Source organism: Oryctolagus cuniculus, chromosome 11, assembly GCF_051225735.1.
Source record: "Oryctolagus cuniculus isolate XC-2025 breed Fujian yellow rabbit chromosome 11, ASM5122573v1, whole genome shotgun sequence".
NCBI lineage: Eukaryota > Metazoa > Chordata > Mammalia > Lagomorpha > Leporidae > Oryctolagus > Oryctolagus cuniculus.
In genome coordinates, this window is record NC_142877.1 from 98,663,223 (window position 1) to 98,686,165 (window position 22,943).

General features: G+C 49.0%; 1 protein-coding gene and 1 long non-coding RNA gene across 9 annotated transcripts in view; one reads left to right on the plus strand and one right to left on the minus strand.

Annotated features, from left to right (window-relative positions):
* NTN4 (netrin 4) overlaps positions 1 to 21,214 on the minus strand; it is a 130,393-nt gene extending 109,179 nt beyond the window's left edge. The window contains exons 1-4 of one of the 6 annotated variants that reach the window (XM_089308792.1): positions 20,820 to 21,055; positions 20,566 to 20,630; positions 20,088 to 20,222; positions 16,556 to 17,085 (exon numbers count right to left, since the gene is read on the minus strand). In XM_089308792.1, the coding sequence (XP_089164918.1) occupies positions 16,556 to 17,085; positions 20,088 to 20,222; positions 20,566 to 20,630; positions 20,820 to 20,920 (831 nt within the window). In that variant the 5' untranslated portion in view covers positions 20,921 to 21,055. The other 5 variants (XM_089308791.1, XM_070052724.1, XM_051845776.3 and 2 more) reach the window with 5 other exon arrangements.
* Positions 1 to 22,943, plus strand: part of LOC149123585 (uncharacterized) — a 161,864-nt gene that overhangs the window by 99,140 nt on the left and 39,781 nt on the right. The window lies entirely within an intron of this gene.

Consider the following 22,943-nt stretch of genomic DNA (forward strand, 5'->3'; position numbering starts at 1 on the left):
TGATAGATCTGGTTTTTTAGGCAAGTCTTTCTTTGGTCATACTCTTGCCTTCTGAAAGCATCAGAGTCCATGTAATCCCTCTTCAAACATCCGAGGAATGCCAGCAATTCTTGAACATCCACAAATCCTCTCTCATGGGCGAAATATCCCAAGTTAATTGTTCATTATCTAACGCGGATTCTAATTGATCTCATCAGCTCTGCTCAGCTTTCCTAAAATAGGAAGATCTGACCTAGGCATAACATCATAGCTGTGCTTTGAGTGGCCAGAGGACAGAAGCACTATTCTCTGCCTTGTTTGGATCATTAGGCTCCTCCTAATGCGGCCCAAGATTGCGTTAGCTCCTTTGGCAGTCATGATATTTGGTTGACTCAGAGTCAACTGAAACCCTCAGGTCTTGATCACATGAACGGCTGATAAGTCACACCTCTCTGGTTTTAGGACAGCTGATTTATGAAGAGAGGAATTTATATTAAGCTTAATCCTATAAATTTTGCTCAAGAATCTTTCGCATTGCTCCCTGAGGTTTTCTTTCTCAAATAGTTCTGTGATCCCTTCGCAGAAGAACCGCAGACGGGTCTCTAGCACTCACAGGATCAAGTCCAAAGTGCTTGACACACCAGCCCTTCTGCAACCTGACCTGCGGCTCTCCCCTCCCCTGCATGCCTTCCTCCCCCTCCTCACCCCTGCCTCCACGCTACCACCAACTGTTCTGTACTTGCACCTATGCACTTCCCCATGCAATTCCCTTCTCCTCCTTTCAATTGTTGTTCATCCTTTAGGAGCCAGCGATTTAAAAGTCCCATTCAAGACTGTGATTTCCTTAAAGAGGAATATACTACAACAAAGTCCATGTAACAGGGAAGAGACACGGCTTAGAAATGTCTTGTTAGAAAAAATTTTTCTTGGTTTTGAAAGGCAAATAATATTTAACCCTCTTTCTCCAAAGAAAGTTTCTCCTCCCAATTCTAGAAGTGCAGGCGGGCTGGACCGGGCCGACTTGAAGTAGCTGTGCAGGAGAAGGGAGAGGAGTTAGCTTGGCAGCTTATCCCGGCTGAACCAAATAGCTGCGCAAGCTTGTCCAGAGGCAGTGTCACGAGGTGATTGTTTTTCAGATTCATAAAACAACAACTCCTGTGGCCAACCCCGCATTACAACAAGGAGCCCAGTGGGAACACTGAAGAAATAGAAAAGCCCCAGGCACTCCTCCCAATCATTTCTAATCATATTGATTAAAAAATTAAAATCCCCTAGTGAACGTTTACCTGCACCCAGGACTGTTTCCCAGGAGGTGGTGAGGGGTTTGCACCTTTCCTTCTAAACAGGACACCCTCCCCCTCCATGCCCGGCCTTTACTGATTAGGAATTGAGCCTGTGGTTTGGGGTAGCAAAGGGATGGAACCCATAGTATCATCCTGATTGAGAAATTGTACTCATCAGCTGTCTACCTGAAGGTCTGTTCTCCTAAATGGCCCACTGACAAGACACCTGGCAAATCAGCTCTCAAACATACTGTTTAGGGGTCTGCATAGCTGACCCTCTGCCATAAATGTGCCTTAAACCACAAAAAGCAATGAAAATCGGTTATCAGTAATATCAACAATAATGCCTTGGAGTTCATCTGTTTGATGAATATCTGTTCAATGCATCAGGAAGCATGCTGGATGCTAAGGAAGTGTTTCTCGTGGTGTTGTCTGTGCTATCTTAAGGGGGGCTCACAAAAGAATGTGATAAAAGCTACAGAACCATGGGTGTGCTTGTGTGATGCACAGGTATAATGCACCTGACCCAGAATTTTGGTAGGAAGTGACGTTTAAGCTGAGTCCTTAGAGATGAAAAGGAATTATGTAGCCATTTAGCCATCCATTCCAAAAAGGTCTGAGTGACAGTGTAGCTAAGTGAGTGAGTAGGGAGTAGGGGGGAGGGGATGAATAGAAGAGCCCGTCAGGCCACGGAAGTGTGAGTCAGAGGGTGAACAGGATCAGGGCACCTCTGAGCAACCGGGAGTCCATGGGCGGTTGGGGAGACGCAGCCCAAGGCGAGAGCAGAGGAGGCAGCAGCAGGGATTTAAGGCAGGACAGTCAGTAAGGGCCTAGCGACTCCATCGAAGGAGGATGGACTCGGGAAGCCGGGAGTCCTGCAAGCGTTTTAAGCAGCGAAGCTCAGAGTGCAGCACAGAGAACAGGTTGGGGAGCAAGTGAGACAGAATCGAGAGGGCATCCAGGAGGTGCATGCAATGAGAAATAATGGTGCTTTGCCCCCAAGAGAATAGCTGTAGGGATGGAGAGAAGCTTACCTATGCAAGAAAGGGGCTAGGACTTGGGGCTGGATGGAGGAGGGAAAGGAACTGGAATCTTCTTGGCTTTTTGCCTTGATAGGTGTTCCTGCATTAGACAGTGATGCCGTTCTTTCAAGGTGCTACTTTTTTCTGTGACATAACAAACTACTATTGTTTTTTTTGACAGGCAGAGTGGACAGTGAGAGAGAGACAGAGAGAAAGGTCTTCCTTTTGCCGTTGGTTCACCCTCCAATGGCCGCCACGGCTGGCGCGCTGCAGCCGGCGCACTGCGCTGATCCGATGGCAGGAGCAAGGTGCTTCTCCTGGTCTCCCATGGGGTGCAGGGCCCAAGCACTTGGGCCATCCTCCGCTGCCTTCCTGGGCCACAGCAAAGAGCTGGCCTGGAAGAGGGGCAACTGGGACAGAATCTGGCACCCTGACTGGGACTAGAACCCGGTATGCCGGTGCCGCTAGGTGGAGGATTAGCCTAGTGAGCCGCGGCGCCGGCCCAACAAACTACTTTTAAAAACTGTATTTTACATAATTGCATAATTATTAATTGATATAAGAGGCAGCAAAACCCACGCACAGAGACCAGGGTGGGAGGTGGTTCCCCAACTGCTGGTTCACTCCCGGAACACTCACAGTGGCTGGGGCTGAGCTGGGACCAGACCTGGGAGTGCAACCTAGGTTTCCCAAGTTGGTAGCAGGAACCCAATTCCTTGAACCATCACCTGCTGCCTCCAAGGGTGTGCATTACTAGGAAGCTGGAATCGGGAGCAGAGCCGGGACTCAAATCCAGGCGCTCTGATGTGGGATGTGGGTGGGTGTCTCAACCGCGAGACCAAAGCCCTGTCTCAAGGTGAACTCTTTAGCTGAGAGCAAGCAGGGGGTCTAAGGAGGGGTCCTATGAAAAGGAGAGCTTTGAAGGCGTCTCTGCAGGATCGAAAGGGAGCTGAAGGGAGGATTCCCAGGGAAGTTTGAGGACCAAGCTGAGACAGAAACATGTAAATCAGCGCAGGCATCTCTCTCCAAGAGAGCGCAGCTGCCGGCATGAAGAGGCGAGAAGGTGAACAGCAGGCTTGATCTAGGGAAACACAAGGAGCCAATGGGGTGGAGAGAACTGCTGGAAGCTTCCAAGATTCAGTCTGTTTTTGTAGATAAACAGGAGCCAGAGGAGAAACAGATAGTCTAATGTGACATAACCAGGTGCTGTGGGGAAAGCAGTGAACGGGACAAAGAAAAAAGCAACAAACAGGAACTGACAGAGCCCATGGGAAAGGAGTCGGAAGCGGCAGTTGACCGTCTCTTGATTTTTGTGTTTTTAATTTTTTTTTTTTTTACATTTGGGATGAAAATGAAACTTGCTTTTGCAAACCACATGGTCCCTGTACCTTTCCCCCCTCCCAGCCCCACCTCAGAAAAGAGCCCCCTTCTGAACGTTGTTAAGCATCAAAAAAGAAGGCTATCACTACTAAGGATGAGTTTGGCAGCCCCTGGGGTGCACTGGGATGGGGAACAACCACAAGGCGGGGTGTGGGCTCCTGGAGAGGGAGGTGCCGGGTTCTCCTGAGCTGGCACTGGTCTGACGGGTCCTCCATTTCTCTTAGCTTTTATCTGGAGGTGGGGGTGTGGGCAGGAGGCTCGCTATTGGGACCCAGAGTGGGAGAGAACGATGGGCATCAGTTACAAAAGGCATTGGTGGAAAAACCTCACAGACCAGAAGGATCAGGTTGGCTGAAAAAAAAAAAAAAAAACAAAAAACCACACACACACACACAACAAATTCTTCACACAGACTAAGCAGTACAAGAGGGTGGGCACGTTTTCTTTCTCCATTTTTAAAAGAGAAGGCTTTTTCAGTCGCAGCCAAAAGACACAATGTCAGCCCAAATGAGCATGATGTCATGAAGAAAGCATCTGAATATTTTTCATAATGATCTTCCATTTTAGGAACTGTGGTTATGAAGTATCAAGTGCCCAGGGAGATGCTTCCTCTGCCACTTGCAGGAAGGGGAGGGAGGGGAGGGAGGGAAGGAGGACCTGGGACGAGGCTGCTGCTCCTGTTTGTTCATTAGCAGGAGAAACCATCCGGGAAAGGAAATTGTGTGTTAGGGATGAGAGGAGATGCATACAAAAGGCCCAGCGCAGAAGCTGGCACACTCTACAAAGATCTCTAACTGGTGGTTTTCTCTTCTCCTCCTTAACAGAACAATTAAACATTAATATATTCAACATTAATTAGAACACTATACCTTATACCAATTGAAATGGTGAAAATGGAAACACTTTTACCCAAATGGGATTCACCACCCAGCTCCTGCCTTAGGTAGATGCTCCCCGTCCTTGGTTTTTCCCTACTTTGATTCTGCAAATCAGCTTTCATAACAGACTATGCCAAAAAAAAAAAAAAAAAGTGTACAAGACTGTATTTTCACTCTGTTTGCAATACTGTGGTGGCCCAAGGGCATTCCAAGAAATTGCTCCTGTAGCTAGAATTTTGAGTCAGCAAAGGATGAAAAGTTGGGTAAGTGGAGACGAAATGGAAGATGAGGCCCTCAGAATCCGAAGTTCCCTAAAATCGGCTAAAATCAGCATTTCCCTTTCAGAGTGGTATTTCTGCAGGTCTTTCTCCTTCCGTGGGGCGTTCTAACTGCTGCTCCCTCTCCCTTTCCCATCATCACTTACTGTCCAAGTAGTGTGGTCCCTTCCCCCTGCCTGATCTAGTCCACCTCTCAAAAAGCCTGGAGTTGCTCTTCCCGACTTCCCTCTCACTTAGGATTTCCGAATTGGCACCGACCATTATGGCTGCTGTAACTCACCCGTATTCCTTTCATGGTGCTGCTGAATTAAGTGACAGTTGCACTCATACATTACCAAGACTGGCTTTTGCATATTCCTTGGGGGTTGCCAAAGTGTGTGTTCAGCAATGACAGCGTCAGCAGACAAAGTTTTGTCCTCCCCTGGGCTCAGTTCTCAGACCTTCTTCTTTTCTATCCACACCCTCATCCCTCCCTGATGATCTCATCAAGTTTCATAGCTTTAAATGTCATCTCTACACTGATGATTCCCAAATTTATATATTTGGTCCAGACCTTGTCTCTGAACTCTCGCTCTAACTCTAACAGATTCTATCACTTCCTCAGTCTCTCTGCTCAGATGTGCAGTAGGCAACTCACACTTAAATGTCTGAAATGAGCTCCTGGGGCTGGCGCGGTGGTGCAGCAGGTAAAGACGCCACCTGCAGTGCCAGAGTCCCATATGGGTGCCGGTTCGAGTCTCGCTGCTCCACTTCCAATCCAGCGTTCTGCTATGGTCTGGGAAAGCAGTGGAAGATGGCCCAAGTCCCTGGGCTCTTGAACCCACGAGGAAGACCTGGAAGAAGCTCCTAGTTTCCGACTGGCACAGCTCCGGCCATGCGGCCATCTAGGGAGTGAACCAGTGAATGGAAGACCTCTCTCTCTCTGTAACTCTGCCTTTCAAATTAATAATTACATCTTTTTTTTTTTTTTTAAATGAGCTCCTGGTATTCCTCCCCAAGTCTGTTCCCTGCAGAGCCTCCTCCGCCTCGGAAGTGGCTCTTCTACTCTTGCAGGTGCTCAGGTTAAAAATAGCCTTACTTCTCTCTCTCTCTCTCTCTCTCTCTCTCTCTCTCTCTCTCTCTACCTCCAGCATATTATTGGCTCCCAGAATTCAGTTATTTCTCACCATTTCCAATTCTACCCTCTGTAAGCACCATCAGATTTAGCTTGAATGATTGCACCAGGAGTCTAACTGGTCTCCCTCCTTCCTCCTTCTTTGGTCTTTTCTTAACACACAAGTAACAGTGACCATATTAAAACTAAATTGTATCACCCCTCAGATCCAGAATCCAGAATCTTACCAGATCACTCAGAGTAAAAACGAATGGCTTTACAAATAAGCTGAGAATGACATGATCCAAACTGACTATGAACTCAAGGGTGGGAAACTTTGACTTTTTGCTTTGTATCCTCAATTCCTGGCACAGAGGAGAGAGTTGATAAATATTTACAGAAAGAATGAATGAACCATGACTTTGAAAGTATCAGTATTTAGTATTTGTATAATATCCAACACAGTTAATAAACAGTGTTATTTTATAGTTACTGTCATGTAATTCAGTTCAACAAATACATTTTGGTCACTTAGGCCTTGCAGGGATCTATGTTGGGTGCAGAGGTTGGGTAGCTGGGAGCCACAGAGCTAATGCAACAATAGAAAGGACACTCTTCCTCCTCAAGGAGTAAATGAATAGGAGATGAGATTAGGATGTGATGCAACAGTGCATGGGGCAGAGAGCACAGGGGAGGGACCATGCTCATTGGATTTCAGACACTTCCGATTACTGATCAGCAGCCCAATTCATCCTGCTCATCTTCCAGAGGCCCCAGCCCCCAACACTCGAATCCTGGTCTCTGGGGTTCTCCACTCCTTGGAGCCACCTTGTAAGCTCAGACTGCCCTTCATCTCTTCTCTATTGGCAGGCCTTCATTTTTCAGTTATTACTAGTCAACATTATACAGTCTTATTTCCCAGTGTCCAGAATAGTTTAACCAAAGACTGGCAAAGTTAAACCATCAAAGTAAACAAATGCAAAGCAAACAGGCTTTTTTAATAGCCAGAAAGGATATTATTTTTACAGGCAAAACTTACCCTCTGAAATCAACCAATGTTTGCTGATTAATAGCTGGATTTGTTCTTGTTCTCATGTACCTTTTGATAATATATATATATATATATATATTTTTTTTTTTTGGACAGGCAGAGTGGACAGTGAGAGAGAGAGACAGAGAGAAAGGTCTTCCTTTGCCGTTGGTTCACCCTCCAATGGCCGCCGCAGCCGGCACGCTGCGGCCAGCGCACCGCGCTGATCCGATGGCAGGAGCTAGGTACTTCTCCTGGTCTCCCATGGGGTGCAGGGCCCAAGAACTTGGGCCATCCTCCACTGTACTCCCGGGCCACAGCAGAGAGCTGGCCTGGAAGAGGGCAACTGGGACAGAATCTGGCGCCCTGACTGGGACTAGAACCCAGTGTGCCAGCGCCGCAAGTTGGAGGATTAGCCTAGTGAGCCGCGGCACCGGCCTTGATAATAATTTTAATTGCTCATTCCTCTGTAGTTTTCCTTAAACTAAAGGCATTTTGAGGAAATATACTGTCATGTATCTCTAATTCCACCCCTAAAAGATGGGAGGAGTCCTTTGTGTATATAATCAAATTACTCCTATAAATAGTCATAATATTTTATTTTTAAGTAAATCCCACATAATTATAGCTAGAATATGACTCAAGGTGAAACATTAATACATCGGGTGATACTTGAAGCAATTAACAGCTACATAAGTATTACTGTCCCGACACCCCCACCCAAAACAAGGCAATAAAAAGTTTCCTAAATTTGGGGCTGGTGTTTGCTGCAGCTATAATCACCACTTGGGTCACTTGCATCCCACACAGGAGTGCCTGGTTCAAGTCCCACCTCTACTTCCAACTCAGCTTCTTGCTACAGGTGATGGCTCATGAACTTGGGACCCTGCCATCCAGGTGGGAGACCCAAGTAGAGTTCCTGGCTCTTGTCTTTGGCCTGTCCAGCCCTGGCTGTTATGGTTATTTGAGGAGTGATCCAGTAGTTGAAAGATGTCTCTACTCCCTCCCTCCCTCCCTCCTTTCCTCTCTCTCTTACAAATAAAATGAAAATAAATAACTATTTTTAAAGTATGCTTCATAGTATTAAAAGACTATGATACTTATTCCCATACTGCTTACTTTTTAACACTTTTTAAAATACTTTTCTTTATTTCTTGGAAAGGCAGAGTGACAGAGAGGGAAAGACAGAGATTTTCCATCTGCTGTTTCACTCCCCAGATAGGGCTGAGCAAGGCTGAAGCCAGGAGCCAGGAACTCCATCCGTTTCCCACATGGGTGCTAGGGACCACGCACTTGCACCAGCATCTGCCATCTTCCAGATGGAAGGTGGACTGGAAGCAGAGGTGGGACTTCAACCCAGGTACTCTGATATGGAACACAGGCAGCCCAATCAGTGTCACAATGCCTGAAACTGTACCCCTCCCCCGCCCATGTCACTTATTTTAAATGATCCTGGTGACATGATTAAGAGTCTTCTCTTAGTACAGATGGTTTTTTCTATCTAATGTAAAAACTGACGGGACCAGTGTTGTGGCAAAGCGAATTAAGCCGCTGTCTGCAATGCCAGCATCCCATATAGGCGCAGGTTCATGTCCCAGCTGCTCCACTTCTGATCCAGCTCCCTGCTAATGTGCCTGGGAAAGCAGTGGAGGATGGCCCACGTTCCTGGGCCCTTGCACTCATGTGGAAGACCAGGAAGAAGCTCCTGGCTTCGGCCTGGCCCAGCCCCAGCTATTGTGGCCATTTAGGGAGTGAACCAGTGGATGGAAAATCTCTCTCCTCTTCCTTCTCTCTCTACCTTTAAAATAAGTAAAATAAATCTTTAAAAAAAAAAAAAACTGTGCATTTTATTATGCAAAATGCATAAAGCCATATTATAAATTATCAAACTAAAAGTTGTATATAATACCTAGTAATCACTAATACAATTTAGTTTTACATTTCAAAATTCTTGAATTATAATAAAACCTCATTGTATAAGTAATGCCAAAGCAAGCTAATAATCCCAACTGTGGCATAGGTCAGCTCATTATTTGTTTAACTCGGATCACATTACTTAGTCTGAGTCTCAGTTTCTGTGTCTGTACAATGGATTGGTTCCTAGCTAATGAGGTTCTTGAGACAATAAGAGATGCAATGCACTTCGCAGAGTGCCTGTCCCGTGGGAAGACTGCAAGAGCTGTTAATTGCCCTCATGACTACTGCTAACTGCAGAAATAGGCATGAGCAGGTCTCACTACCTGAAGTGGTTCATCAAAGAGAATTTTTTAGAAAGGATTTGCACTCAGAAATTACTTTGCTTCACCTTTTCAGTTAAAAATCCCAAATACCGCTTTTGCTTAATAAACTATAAATGTAAACACCTGCTAAAAACATAATGTGGTAATTCATCATTTCCTGAACACTTGTGCAATACTGACTTTATCACAAAGTACTGAAACACAATCTTACTAGCCAGAAAAGACAAACAAATACACGGATCTTGAAAGACTTCTTAGCTACACAACGTATGGCACATTAATCATACACTATCTCGTGTTACCTAATGAATCAGTCCACAAATTACCACACTTACTCTCTTGCCCAGTAGGTTGTAAGGACCCTGAAGGAAAGGAGCATGTAATATTGTGTCTTTCACACTATCCGACTTGACACAACGCAATTCACCTTGGTTCAGCTAGTGGAAATAGCACAGGGCTAGAAGTCAGGAAACACAGATTTCAGCTGAGTAATTGCAGACAAGTCATTTAAACTCTCTTCATGGTTCACGTTACTCATGAGTAATATTCTTTCCCATTGATGATATTTAGATTCCTTTCCAAATGCTCTCATTGGAAGAATCATTAGCAAGAGAGATTTTTATCACCATGTGTCATATTAATTAATATCCAACTTCATTTTCCCATATCTACAGGTTGAAAGAACTGTGACCCTTAATTATAGATATAGTTCACTCGGGAAAACTTGCCAGGAACTCAAAGTCCTTGTCACTGTCCATCCCTTCAAACTCTGATCCTTCGGATCTGTTTTTTAAATACCACATCCTCCCCTGTCTGCATGCCCCATCCCCTGCTGTTTTATTTCCTCTGTAGTATTCACCTCACTCTGACACCTGGCATATTTTATTTATTTGTTCTCTATTTGCATGCCCCCCACATTGGAACCTAACTTTCAAGTGGACTGGGGTTCTTTTATGATTCATTTATTTATTTGAAATGGAAAGTTTCCCAGAGAGAAGGAAAGGGATAGAGACAGGGATAGATAGAGAGATAGAGAGATAGATAGAGAGAGAGAGAGAGAGAGAATCTTACACTTACTCGTTCATTCCCCATGTGGCCACAATGGCCCGTGGTAGGCCAGGTTGAAGCCAAGAGCCAGGTGCTTCCTCCTGGTCAACCATGCGGGTGCAGGGGCTCAAGTACTTGGGCCATCCTCCATTGCCCTCCCAGGCCACAGCAGAGAGCTGGACTGGAAGACGAGCAACCAGGACTAGAACCTGGCACCCATATGGGATGCTAGCGCCACAAGCGGAGGATTAACCAGGTGAGCCACGGCGCCGGCCCGCTTCCTTTAGGTCTCCAATGTGGTGGCAGGGGCCCAATCATCTGAGCCATCTTCTGCTGATTTCCCAAGGCATCAGCAGAGAGCTGCATTGGGAGCAGAGCAGCCAGGACATGAACCAGCACCCATACTGTCAGTATCACAGGTGGCAGCTTTACCTGCTATGCTACAATGCCAGCCCTGGGGATTTAGTTCACAGATATGTCCCCAGTACCTGGGTTAGGATCTGATACAGGGTAGCTTGAAGTTTATTTGAAAAAATGGGTGAATAAACATTATTTAAGACTCTTTATTAATTGTCCTTTCTACACCATAACTTGTCTCTATTATCAGCAACTCAGCTTCTCCGTGGTAACAAGGATTTCTGAATCTCCTCCCCTGCCCAAGGATTATCCATGTCTCTTTCCGTGTCATTTAAAGAGGCCGTCCTTCTCCATCCCTGCTTGTCATATCATCCACCCACCCATCCATCCATCCGCTCATTCTGTTAAATGTTTACGGACTGCCCACCATGATGAACGCTGCGTGCCAAATGCTAGGGATGCAGGGCCACCGCAAGCCTCACCCTCTTCCACAACCCTTATCTACTCAAGGATTACTTTGGGACCCACTTATTCCTGTGTTCATGGCTCCTCTGTACTGCTGCCTGTGACTTTACTGTCCTTTTAAATCTGTTTATGCGTAAGGCCCTGGAGAAGACAGAATGCATGTGGTTTGAGGAGTTGTTATCCAATTTGAATAGAGCCCTTTGGACGGTGAGTTCATTGAGCAGGGAGCAAATGATGCTTCTAATGAGACGATGACATCGTCGTTGAATTGCTTTTGGGTCACCAGAACAGATGTTGTTTTCTAAACACAATCATCAGAACCTGAGCTCCATGTGGCCTTTGTGGAACCTAAAGTGGCTTGATGTATCTCCCCACTTCCTTGTGATCTGTGTGCCCAGAGGTGATCTGAGGTACTTGTTTGTATCCTGAAAAGCTTAATTAAGCCATCATCTTTCACTTCAAGGCTATTATTATCTCCTGCTCCATTTAAACAGGAGACTAAGCCCCCTGTTGACAGAGTCTTGATATCAAACCACACCCAGCCCTAGGCCCGTCCGCTTTGCTCCAGAGTTTTGGAAGCACCTGATTCCTTCACCCAGAATTTCCCACACTGGGCTCTGTGCACCTGGTGGGTCCTGAAAGATAATAACCAGAGTTCTAGAAAACACAGGTTCCTGTGGCCAAATCATTTTCTGGGAACATCACATTGTCTCACTTGGGGATACAGGAGCCAGACTAAGAATATTTGTTATTTATAAATGTGGAACTTAGATAAACCCATGAGCTGTATCGTGCCTGCTCTGCTGGCCATGGGCTGCCCTCCACGGCGTGATGCTGTGGCAGGAAAGCCTGCTCCAGACGCTGGGCAGGTGTTGGCACCACGCTCTTGACCTTCCCAGGCTCCAGAACTGTGAGCCCAGTACACGTCCTCCATTCTTTCTAGATGACCCTATCCCTGGTATTCTGTCAGAGCCCTAGGGAACAGACCAGCTTAACTGCACCACTGAAACCTTTACTCCTAGAATCTCCTGTCTGCCAGTAGTGCATGGGAGTTAGTAACAGGGAGAAGAGCATTTGATGGGACAAATACTAGACACAAGCTCAGGACACCTGTGACCCAGCCCTAGCTCTGTCACCTAATGAGCTACAGGTTGCTGACACAGCACTTGAATCAGAGCCTCACTCTCACCTCCTGGGAAGGAGACACATCTTAGGATGTCGTCATAGCCCCTACTTTAAAACTGCTGGCCAGGTTAGGAAGTTTCTGTACCACAGGCCTAACTTTGACTTAAGAAGTAGTCTACTTGGGGTGGGGGAGTCGGGTCTTTGGTGTAGAGGGTAGGCTGCCACTTGGGACACCTGTAACCCATATCAGAGGGACTATGCAGGAGTCCCAGCAGGTGATGACAGAAGCACCTGGGTCCCTGTCACCCACTGGGGAGGTCTTGACTGTGGAGTAAACCAGGGGTTCAGCAATGTCGTTCTGGCTTTTAAATACATAAAATGAAATAAATAGGCTTTTTTAAAGGTGGTGTTCTGGGTGAATTTCTGAACCTGTGTCTTTAAAGACTTCCTTCAGAAGGCAAATACCTTTAACTCATTAGGGGTGTTGGATTCCTTAGACATGAAGCTACAGGAGGTCAAAGCCCAGTGCAGTATTTTTGCATGGACTTTGGAGAACCACTATATTTATGTTAGCCTGAGTAGTGGGATAATATCTAGAGAAGTTAGAACTTCAGGATGGAGGAAGAGACAAGTATATACCATTATAAATGAGCAATAAATGGAATTTGAGACTTCTTATTTGAAACAAGAGCCAAAGGGGCTCGGGGCTTATTTTTCTGAGCACTCGATTTCCAGAGATGGAAACTGATGACATGAAATTGTCACCACAAAAGTAAGCTGTAGCTCAGCATTAATTTATATTCCAAAGTGGCAGAGGCGAGGCAGGACATCATCATGTCCAGGGCGGCTTCCTGTGCTCCTTATCTCAGGGGAAGGCTCTCTTCTGCTCTCTGACTCTGGAGGAAAGATCAGTCCCTAACCCTGTCCTCTGAAGAGAAGGAATTCCATATACAGTGTCTTCATGTATACCTGCAAACGATGCCCTAGAGAGATGTAGGTCACACTTGACATTTTTAATGTTATTAAAACTAGGTAGGGGGTGGCATTGTGGTGTAGCAGGTAAAACAGGTGCCTGCTACCCTGGCATCCCATATGGGCACTAGTTCCAGTCTCAGCTGCTCCACTTCTAATCCAGCTCCCTGCTAATGTGCCTGGGAAAGCAGTGGAAGATGGCATGAGTGCTTGGGACCCTGCGCCTGCATGGGAAGACCCAGAGGAAGCTCCTGGCTTTGCCTGGCTCAACCTTAGCCATTGCAGCCAGTGGGGGAGTAAACCAGTGGAAGGAAGATCTCTATGTCTCCTCCAGCCCCATAACTCTGACTTCCAAATAGATAAATAAAGTTTAAAATAAATAAATAAATCGATAAATAAAACAAGGTGGGCATTTTGCACAGTGGTTAAGTCTGAGTGCCTGGGCTGAAGTCCCAGCTCCACACCCAATTCCAACTTCCTGCTGCTGTGCGTCCTGGGAGGCAGGGGTGATGGCTCAAGTAGTTGAGTCCCTGCCCCCAGTGTGGGAGACCTGGACTGAGTTCCTGGCTCCTGGCTTTGGCCTGGCCCTACTGTGGCTGTTGAGGGAGTTTAAGGACAGAATAGCAGGAGTGGGATCTCCACCTGTCCATCGGTCTCCCTGCAAGTCTCTGTATTTCAAGCAAATACAATTAATTAACCAATTTTAAAAAGAAAGCTATCCTTTAAAATGCTATTAAAATATAAGTCTACTGAGCCAACAACTACAATTAAAAATGTTCCCAGATTGGATATGAAAGGTATCTGTACACTGAAATCACTCAGGTGAACTTTAGTCTCTATGTGCTTGGAATGATGTAAGCATCGATGACGCTGAGTGGCCTGGATTTAAAGAAGGCAGATTTTGCTTCCACTACATGTTAGATAAATGTTACTTTAGCCATCTGTAAGTAATGGCAGAGCACTGTAATAAATTCGGCATGATATCTGTTCAGGAAGCTTGCCTGCCATCTTATTACCAAAACTGTTTTGTTTTTGTTTTTTGGGTTTTTTGTTTTGTTTTGTTACTTCATAGATACACAAGGCCCAGGGCCACTGAGATGCTGGGAGCTGATAGGTGCCAGGGGATCAATTCCAAAGCAATTTGAGAGTTCAAGCCATTCACTTGTTTTCAACACAAACAATGAATGTTCACTTCTCTGCTGCTTTCCTGTCCTGGCATCTGTGCACAGCTCTATTAGGACCGGGTGCAAACAGGCTCATGGCAGGAAGGCGACCAGCTGCCGTGCCACAGCCTGCACGCCTCTGGCGCCAGCAGCACCATCCTTGGGGGGTCTCCTCAGGGTGCACACCGAAGGAACAGCACGGTGCACTGAGAGTCCCCGTGTCTGCAGGAGCAGAGGGAAGAAGTTCCCAAACCAACCTTGCCACTGCGTCTCTGGGCATTGTCACATGTCCCGCTGTCCCGAGGGGGATCACTCTTAGATGAGAACCACTTAGCTATTCTGTAGGTCCATGACATGTAGCAAAGTGTGAAAGACTATACTCTTTTTCATTTTTAAAAATCAATATATCGGCCGGTGCCGCGGCTCACTAGGCTAATCCTCCACCTTGCGGCACCGGCACACTGGGTTCTAGCCCCGGTCGGGGTGCCGGATTCTGTCCCGGTTGCCCCTCTTCCAGGACAGTTCTCTGCTATGGCCTGGGAGTGCAGTGGAGGATGGTCCAAGTGCTTGGGCCCTGCACCCCATGGGAGACCAGGATAAGTGCCTGGCTCCTGCCATCGGATCAGCGCGGTGCGCTGGCCGCAGCGCACTGGCAGCGGCGGCCATTGGAGGGTGAACCAACGGCAAAAGGAAGACCTTTCTCTCTGTCTCTCTCTCTCTCACTGTCCACTCTGTCAAAAAAAAAAAAATCAATATATCTTTTTTTTTTTTTTTTTAAAAAAAGACTTATTTATTTGAAAGGCAGAGAGAGAGAGAGAGAGACATCTTCCATCCATTAGTTCACTCCTCAAACCCTGGGCTGGGCCAGGCCAAAGCCAGGAGTCTGAGACTCCCTCAGGATGTCCCATGTGGGTGGCAGGGTCCTTGGGCCATCTTCTGCTGCATTCCCAGGTACGTGAACAGGGAGCCAGATCAGAAGCAGAGCATCCGGGATTTCAACTGGCGCTCCCATATGGGATGCCAGCACTGTGTATTGTAGGTGGTGGCTTAACCCACTGTGCCACAACACTAGCCCCTTTAATCAACCTTTCTTAACCTACATATTGAAGGTATTATATTCTCCTAACCTGCTTGCCTCTGGTTTTCTCTGAAGAGTCTCAGATATCTCGGGGCAAACCTTTGTAGGCATCTCCAGGTCAAGCTGGAAAAGTCCCATTTCCCCCTTAGAGGGAGGCACGTGGGGAGCAGAGAGAAAACGCTGTATGCAGACAGGGGACCAGCAGCTGAGCAGGTGGCTTTGCAGAAGGACAGACCTCAGTCCCTTAAGTTGCAAATGAGCTGTCTGCTGGCCTAAAAGGAACCACCCTCATCTGTGTGCTACGTGCTCCTGGAATCTTAAAGGGAAAACCCACTGTCATCCAAAAGTATCCTCTGACAGACGTTTGTTTCCCCTGAGCTTTGTGTTTACTTCCTATTTACGTGAACTGTATCAGGAAGATGCCGGCACGGGCTCCGGGAACGGGCGGGCTTGGTAACTCTCCCGCTTTAGAAGCACTACAAGAAGTCCTGCTAGAGCCGGCGCCGTGGCTCAATAGGCTAATCCTCCACCTTGCGGCGCCGGCACACCGGGTTCTAGTCCCGGTTGGGGTGCCGGATTCTGTCCCGGTTGCCCCTCTTCCAGGCCAGCTCTCTGCTATGGCCAGGGAGTGCAGTGGAGGATGGCCCAGGTGCTTGGGCCCTGCACCCCATGGGAGACCAGGAAAAGCACCTGGCTCCTGGCTCCTGCCAGGATCAGCGCGGTGCGCCGGCTGCAGCGGCGGCCATTGGAGGGTGAACCAACGGCAAAGGAAGACCTTTCTCTCTCTGTCTCTCTCTCTCACTGTCCACTCTGCCTGTCAAAAAAAAAAAAAAAAAAAAAAGTCCTGCTAACTGGGGACATCAGGAGCATTTTAAACCTCTCAGTGCAGTACAGATGGGTGGCTACTCAGTTCTTAAAATGCAAACATGTAGAATCTCAGCGGTTAGACTTAAACATCCCAGCCAATGGGCAGTCTGTTCCAAAATGACTCCACATCCACGTGAGAGATAATTTATGACAAATAAAGCTCATGAAAAATTCTAATTTCATTCATGTTGCTACAAGTATAGCTTCATGCTTCTTTTTTCTAAAAAAAAAAAAAAAATGTGGGCTGGTCACATTTTTCTGCCTTACTTACAGTGCAGAGGGAAACAGGTGCCCTTACCTCTCCTCCAGTGCACGGGAAAGGGCTGGAGTATCTAGAAGTGCAGAGAGCTCCCTTCTTGACCACATCATCTTCCAGGCCAAATGTAGCCGAGCAGTTGGTTGCAAAGTATTTGTAAGGCTTCCAGGTCTTCCCAAAGTCCTGGGACCGATCCAGCACCATGGCTGCTGGCCGGGGGGACTTGAACACCATAATCAGGTGTGTGAAGTAGAATTCAGCCTCCAGGTCCAGCTGGATCTTTTCCCTGTGCACATCCTCCGCCGACTGCCACCACGTGCGTGGAAACCGGAAGGACGAGTCTGCCATGGCCGACGGCAGGTGAGCCAGGTGAGGGTGGGCAGCATTGCACTTGTCACATTTGGGCGGCCGACAAGTGAGATCGGCGTTCTCACTGTAGAAGCAGTACAGTTCGGTGGCGTTCTGGCCACAGGTGGTGTCGGACCAGAGTTTTCTCCCCAAAGCCAAGTTTCCCATCCGAGGGTTGCAGGCTTTTTCACAGCGGGAGCTCACTCTGGCTACTCCACTCAGTCCTAAGGGAGGGAAAGCCTGTGTTAGCCACAGAAAGCCATCTGGACAGCTCTTGCCTCGACCCAGCCCACCTAGGGTTGTCAAGGCATCTCCAAAGAGCTTGAGATTTTCAGGAAAGGAGAACTCCCACCCAGTTATTTGCTCGTGAACGTGGTTCTGCACGCAGAGGGTGTCTGTGTAGGCAAGCGTGCCTGTGCGTGATCGCTACACTCTGGTGTGAAAGTCGCATAGGAGAAAATGACTTCAGGTAGAGGTGAGCAGGGACAGTGCAGACACCAGGTGAGGGATATTGCCTAAAGCTCATCACGTACTCTTCTTCCCAGACATGCTCGGTATTTGAAACGTAACTGTTTTCCCAAGTCACCACCTCATCCCGAAGTCAGATCACCTGATTCAGCCTTCCGATTCTAATCTGGGACCTTCGCATTATGAGACTGCATTAAGGAGGAAATGTACAATTCCATTTTCTTTCTATTTTTAAGCCAAGGAAGGGATTAATTCCCTAGGAAAGACAGTATGAGACCATAAATAAATAAAACACAACAGAACCTCACTGAAGGAAGCAATTCTAGAAATGGCTGGATCTCAAACACGCAATATCCATTTCTAATAGTAAGTATATATAATCATGGAATAAAAAAAAAAACCCTCTCTAAACTGCCAAAAGATAGAAAGCTGATTTTACTTGCTCTCTGCCTCTTGAGTGCTCCCACCTATGACAGGTTTTACAGTAGTCACCTGTTTGCTTAACAGAACACTTAGAGGCTGGCAGCTGCTCTGAGCACCTGTGAACTGAAACACCTTCTTCAACAGACCTCAACATTTCAAAATGACTTCACAGGACAAGCAGCAGCCACTTCTTAACATGCTGACCACATAGTGCCATCCTTTCACTGGCTTTTGCTTGCATTATGAATCCCTTATACAAAATTCTGTTTTTACAGTTAAAACAGAGAGGAAAGAAGGAAGAGGGACTCGCCCCTGTCCCCTCCCCCAATTCTGGCTAATTGGACGTTTCTGTTGAAGAGGTAACAGCTCTGAGTTGTTATCCCCGCGATGTCAGAGGAAGCTAAATGACAGCTCCTGCTGAAATGGAGAGGGTTTGCGCACTGACAGTCACCAGCCCCACAGTCTTGCCACCGAAGGGAAGGGTTACTTTAAGCATTGTTTCTTAAATGGCAGGTGAAGGGAGTGCAGAAATGCATTTGTCCTGTTCGCTGGGGCAACAGTTGCTTGTGGCCGGAATCACACAAATACACAGCGGGCTATGACTCACCTGTAAAGCATTTCGGGGAAGATCATATACTGCCTGTGCTGGTATTTTGGATCGGAAACACTGGCCTTGTGCTATTTGCTTACAATCTCTTGACTGCTTGCCTGTTTTGGCCATAATGCAGTTTGAAAAGGGAAAGGCTTGTTCAGGTTCACTTTTTGGTTGGGGGAGCACGGAGAAGGGCACACGGGGTGCAGAAGCAGGAAGCATTAAAGTGAAATCCTGGTTTGAAGAGCTCCTGCGCGGGAGGGGGGGTGGGCGGAGGAGAAGTACTGACTAATTTTTAAAATGTCCCTAAACTACTAAGTCTAGAGAAACACTTAGAGATCCCGAATGAATGCTCCTGTGACTGGCTGCTTTGGAAGGCAGACCCTAAAGGCTGGGTACTGGCGGCTCTGGGGGCTCAGGGGTAGAAGCCAGAGGAAGGGATGTGAGTGAGGAGGCCCCCCACCCACCACGTGCCCCTCTCGCCCCCCCTTTCCCTTTCAGCAGGAAGCAGGTTCCTAGCAAAGACCTGGCGCTGCAGCGTCCTCACTTTCTTGCCCCTCCCCCACAGAGCTGCACTGACGCCCACCTGGAAACCAGGTGACCCGTGGGAGGGAGGGAGAGTTAAGAAGCATCGAGCTGGGAATGGGTGACCTAACAGACAGGAGGGAGTGGTAAGGAGAGGGCATCTGGCGACGCCTCTGCTGGTCGTCCAGTTACCGGAGCAGACCCGCCCCCGACCTCCCGCAGAGCCTCGGCCGGGGTACCGGTTCCCTGGGGCCGGGCAGCTCCGTGCACACCCAGGGGGGCCACCACCTACCGTTCCAGCCCGGGGTCCCTCTGCGACCCAGCCGCTGCCCAGGGGAAAGGGCGCTTACCCGCGCCCCAGGTGTCCCTACCTGGTCCCCTAGTGCCCAGCATGAAGTCGAGGCTGCTGGCGACCGCTGGACCCGAGGGACCGACCCCGGCCCAAGCGCCCCCAGGGTCGCCGGGCCACCGCTCCTCCTCATTGCTCAGGCCATCAGGAGCTGGGGGATGGCGAGCTGGGTCCTTTGTTCCCTCACAAAGTGGGAAGGCAGTTGTTTTTTTGTTTTTTGTTTTTGTTTTTTTGAAACAGCCAAACCGAGAAAGAAACTCTAGTCGCCACGTCTCCGGTGGGGCGCACCCAGGATATCGGGTGATCCGGGGACAAGTGTATCTCAGTTGGGGGAAAAAAAAAGGATTTGAAAGTGCGGAGCCCCGCGGAAAGGAGGCGGAACATGGCCACTCATCCCATCCCCGGGAGCCCAGCTCCGTGTTCCCAGCCCGGTCTCCCGGGCACCCCGAGTCCCGAGCGCAGAAACTGAGGGAGCGAGGGAAGGGGGTGGGGGCCCGGCCGCGTCACCACCCACCTGCCGCCACCCAGAGCAGCAGCAGCCGCTGCGCGCAGCTCCCCATGGCCGGGGGGAGCCGGGCCGGGCGGGTGCGGGGAGCCGGGACCTCTCGGCTGCGGGGCGAAGCGCCGGCAGGTCCGCGGGAGGAGCTGCGGCTCCGGATTTCTTCCGCTCCTGGGGGCGCCGGGGCTCGGTCAGCGGGCGCCGACGGCGCGGGGCCGCGGGCCGGGGCCGCGCGGGGCGGCGGGGTGACCCTCGCGCACCGGCCTGGCGGGGCCCGGACACCTCGGGGGCGGCGAGAGCCCCGGGACCATAGCCGGCCTGGCCGCGCTGCCCCTGCGGAGCGGGTCCTGCGGGCTCCTGCGCCGCTCACCCGGGGCTCGCCGCCCGCAGCCGCTGCTGAACTTTCCGAGACCTTTCACTTCCCGGCCGCCGCCGCCGCCGCCGCCTCCCGGGCGTCCTCCTCCGCCTTCACCACCTCCTCTGGCCGCCGCGTCCTGGTCCCGTCCTTCTCCACGGGCAGTTCCATGGGATGCATTTTTATTGCACCGACACCGCGGCGCTCCGGTGCCAGCCCTCCTCCCCTCGCACCTCCACCCCTTCCTCCCGCCCGCCCCCCGCGCTTGACAGCCCGGGCGGTGCAGCCCTCGCGGCCGGGTCGCCGCCGCCGCCGCCGCCCCGGGGAGGGGTCCCCCGCGGCCGGGTCGGCCGCCCCCGCCGCCGCGCTAAGCGCTCCGCCCGCCGCGGCCCCGCGCGCCCCTCCCAGCGCGCACCCTGCATCTCCCGGCGTGACCCGCCGGAGCCCCCCCTTCCCAGCACCCACAGGCCTCCCCTGGGAAGCAGGCTCCCACCTTCTCCCGGAACATTCCAGAGAGCAGTTGACTCCCTCTTGATCAGGTCAGGGCTTGCCAAGGGGCTTAAAAAACCGCGAAACAGGCTAGCGCCTACTTCCCACACCCCCCACCCCCTACCGCCACCCCTACCCCCACCCCCCAGCAAAACCAGCCCTCTCTCCGCCGCCCGCCGCCCTTCTCCCCAGGGTCCCCAGGCCCTGGACGGAGCCCCCAACCCAGACCGGGGTCCTAGCTCCTAGGAGCGCGCCTACCCTGGGGGTCGGTCGCAGCTGCTCTGCTGCCGTGGGGGAGGGGGCGGGAGCCGCAAGTCAACAAAAGAGTCACTGCCCTCAGGACCTGAGGGCGCACCCATTTCGCTGCAAAAGATGTTCCCTGATTCAAGCTCAAGTTGCTCAAAGAGCTGGGACACAGGCTTAAGCCAGTGGGCAGCGTCGGTACATCCTGGTCCGGAGGCAGCCTGGTCCCTCCTGCGTCCTCGTTGCGTAGAGTTCTGTTGCGCTCTGGAACAGTCATGTTATGAAATAACTCCTGGGGAACAATTTTGTAGCAACCACAAGCAGCTAACTGTAGACAGGAGTGCTCAGGGCTCCTGATTATGGAAGGAGATTAAATAGCACTTGAGCCTGGGACTTTTGCAAGTGCTTCGACAACACGGTTCTTAGGTACACGTCCTGGCAAACTGGCAAAAGTTGGGTGGAGAGTGGTGTGGTGGTGCAGCACTGGGTTTGTGCCTCTGACTATTTCCAGGAAGTTAACTGCTTTACAGATCCAACTCGAGCTTTGGGGCACGGGTGAGACACTCTTAGTACTGACGCAGCTGGGAGCATGTAAGAAGTTTGGTGTGTCCCAGGAGCAACAGGGTGCGGTCCCCACGACCCATTTGGGAGACATTAGAACTCTGGAAGTGGAGAAAGATAAGCAATTTGTTTAATATCTTCCGCTTTAGAAAACAAACCCTTTGGGTTTTCCAAATCCTGTAGATATGCCCCTAATGAAATCACCCAAACACCTCTCCAGTAATTCTTTTTATCCGAAGAATGAGAGACAATTATAGCAGCCAAAGGTTCTTAACATAAATATTAACCTAATGGCTGGAAAAATTAAAAAAAGAAAATGTACATTGGTTATTAACTTCTGAGTCCACTTGTATTTAAGCAGAAATATTCGATTTCTCATTAAAAATTTCGAAAGCATTTATTATTTGCACCAATCCTTCACTAATAAAATACCTACCTGATTGCTCAATAACCGGTTCTTATTTCCTTTACTAAGACAGTGAGCTCCTTAATGGGAGCGCGCTCTTTTATACTGAGTCTATGCAAACCATGATTATGTTTTTCTCTTAGTCACCATCAGTCCTAACTGGAAGCATCTTTGTAACTGTTCAGTAAGTATTTTTGGCTGAGTTATGGTAACCTGTTGTTGTACAGTAAGAGCCAGGACTAAGAAGAAAGCCAGCGCAGTTAGGATGAGTTCCCATCCTCTGGAGGAATCTGCACATCCTCCAACATTTTTATATATGAAGCAACTTGGGGGAGAAGAGTCACCAATGCTCTAGTCAGGACCATTGGCTTATGTAGGCTAACTTAGTTGTCTGTTGTATTTTGATTTAGAAGAAGCTGTCCAGGGAAAGTTTACTAATCAAAGAAAATCTTGCTTGATGATAAGTATAGCAGTGCCAGTACTTTTGTGCAATGAATTCAGAATTTTTTTTAGTGGAATTCCTGTATTAGTAGGAAGCTTATCAGACTTAGGAAATTTTAATAACTAGTTTTAGAAGCCATGCAGTTGCCAAATTAAATCTAGAATATTCCTGGAAACTTGAAAAGAAAGCTGAAAGGGGCCTTCACAACTAAAATAGATGGCAAAAGGGCCATGTGCCAAAGGCCTTACTTCCATGTCCTCGATCAAATTATTCATGCAATTTTAATAGATTTGCTTATGACATTTTTGTGGACCACAGCGTGTTAGAAGTAGCAAATTAGAATGGAGTGAGATGCTGCTACAGGCAAGGAATTGGTTGAGGCAATACGGAGGATGGCAAAACTGTAAAAAGAACCTTAAGAACAACAAAAATCCCACAGCAGTTGGAGGCCTTTTCGTGCCCAGACAAAGGCCCAAGGGGCTCCACAGGCCTCCATCTGCTGTAACTTAGTACAGTCACCAAGGTTCCCGGGGGAATGGAGCGAATTCAGAACTGGGAGTGACTCCCAAGCCCAACCTCGAACCCTTTCCACAAGATCTCTGACCCGTGGGCATCCAATTTCTTTCTAAAAATCTCAACAAGCAAATGCTTCAAAAGCAGCCCCTCTCCTCCTCTCCTCTCCTCTCCTCTCGTCTCCTCACCTCTCCTCCTCTCATTTCTTTTTCTGGCA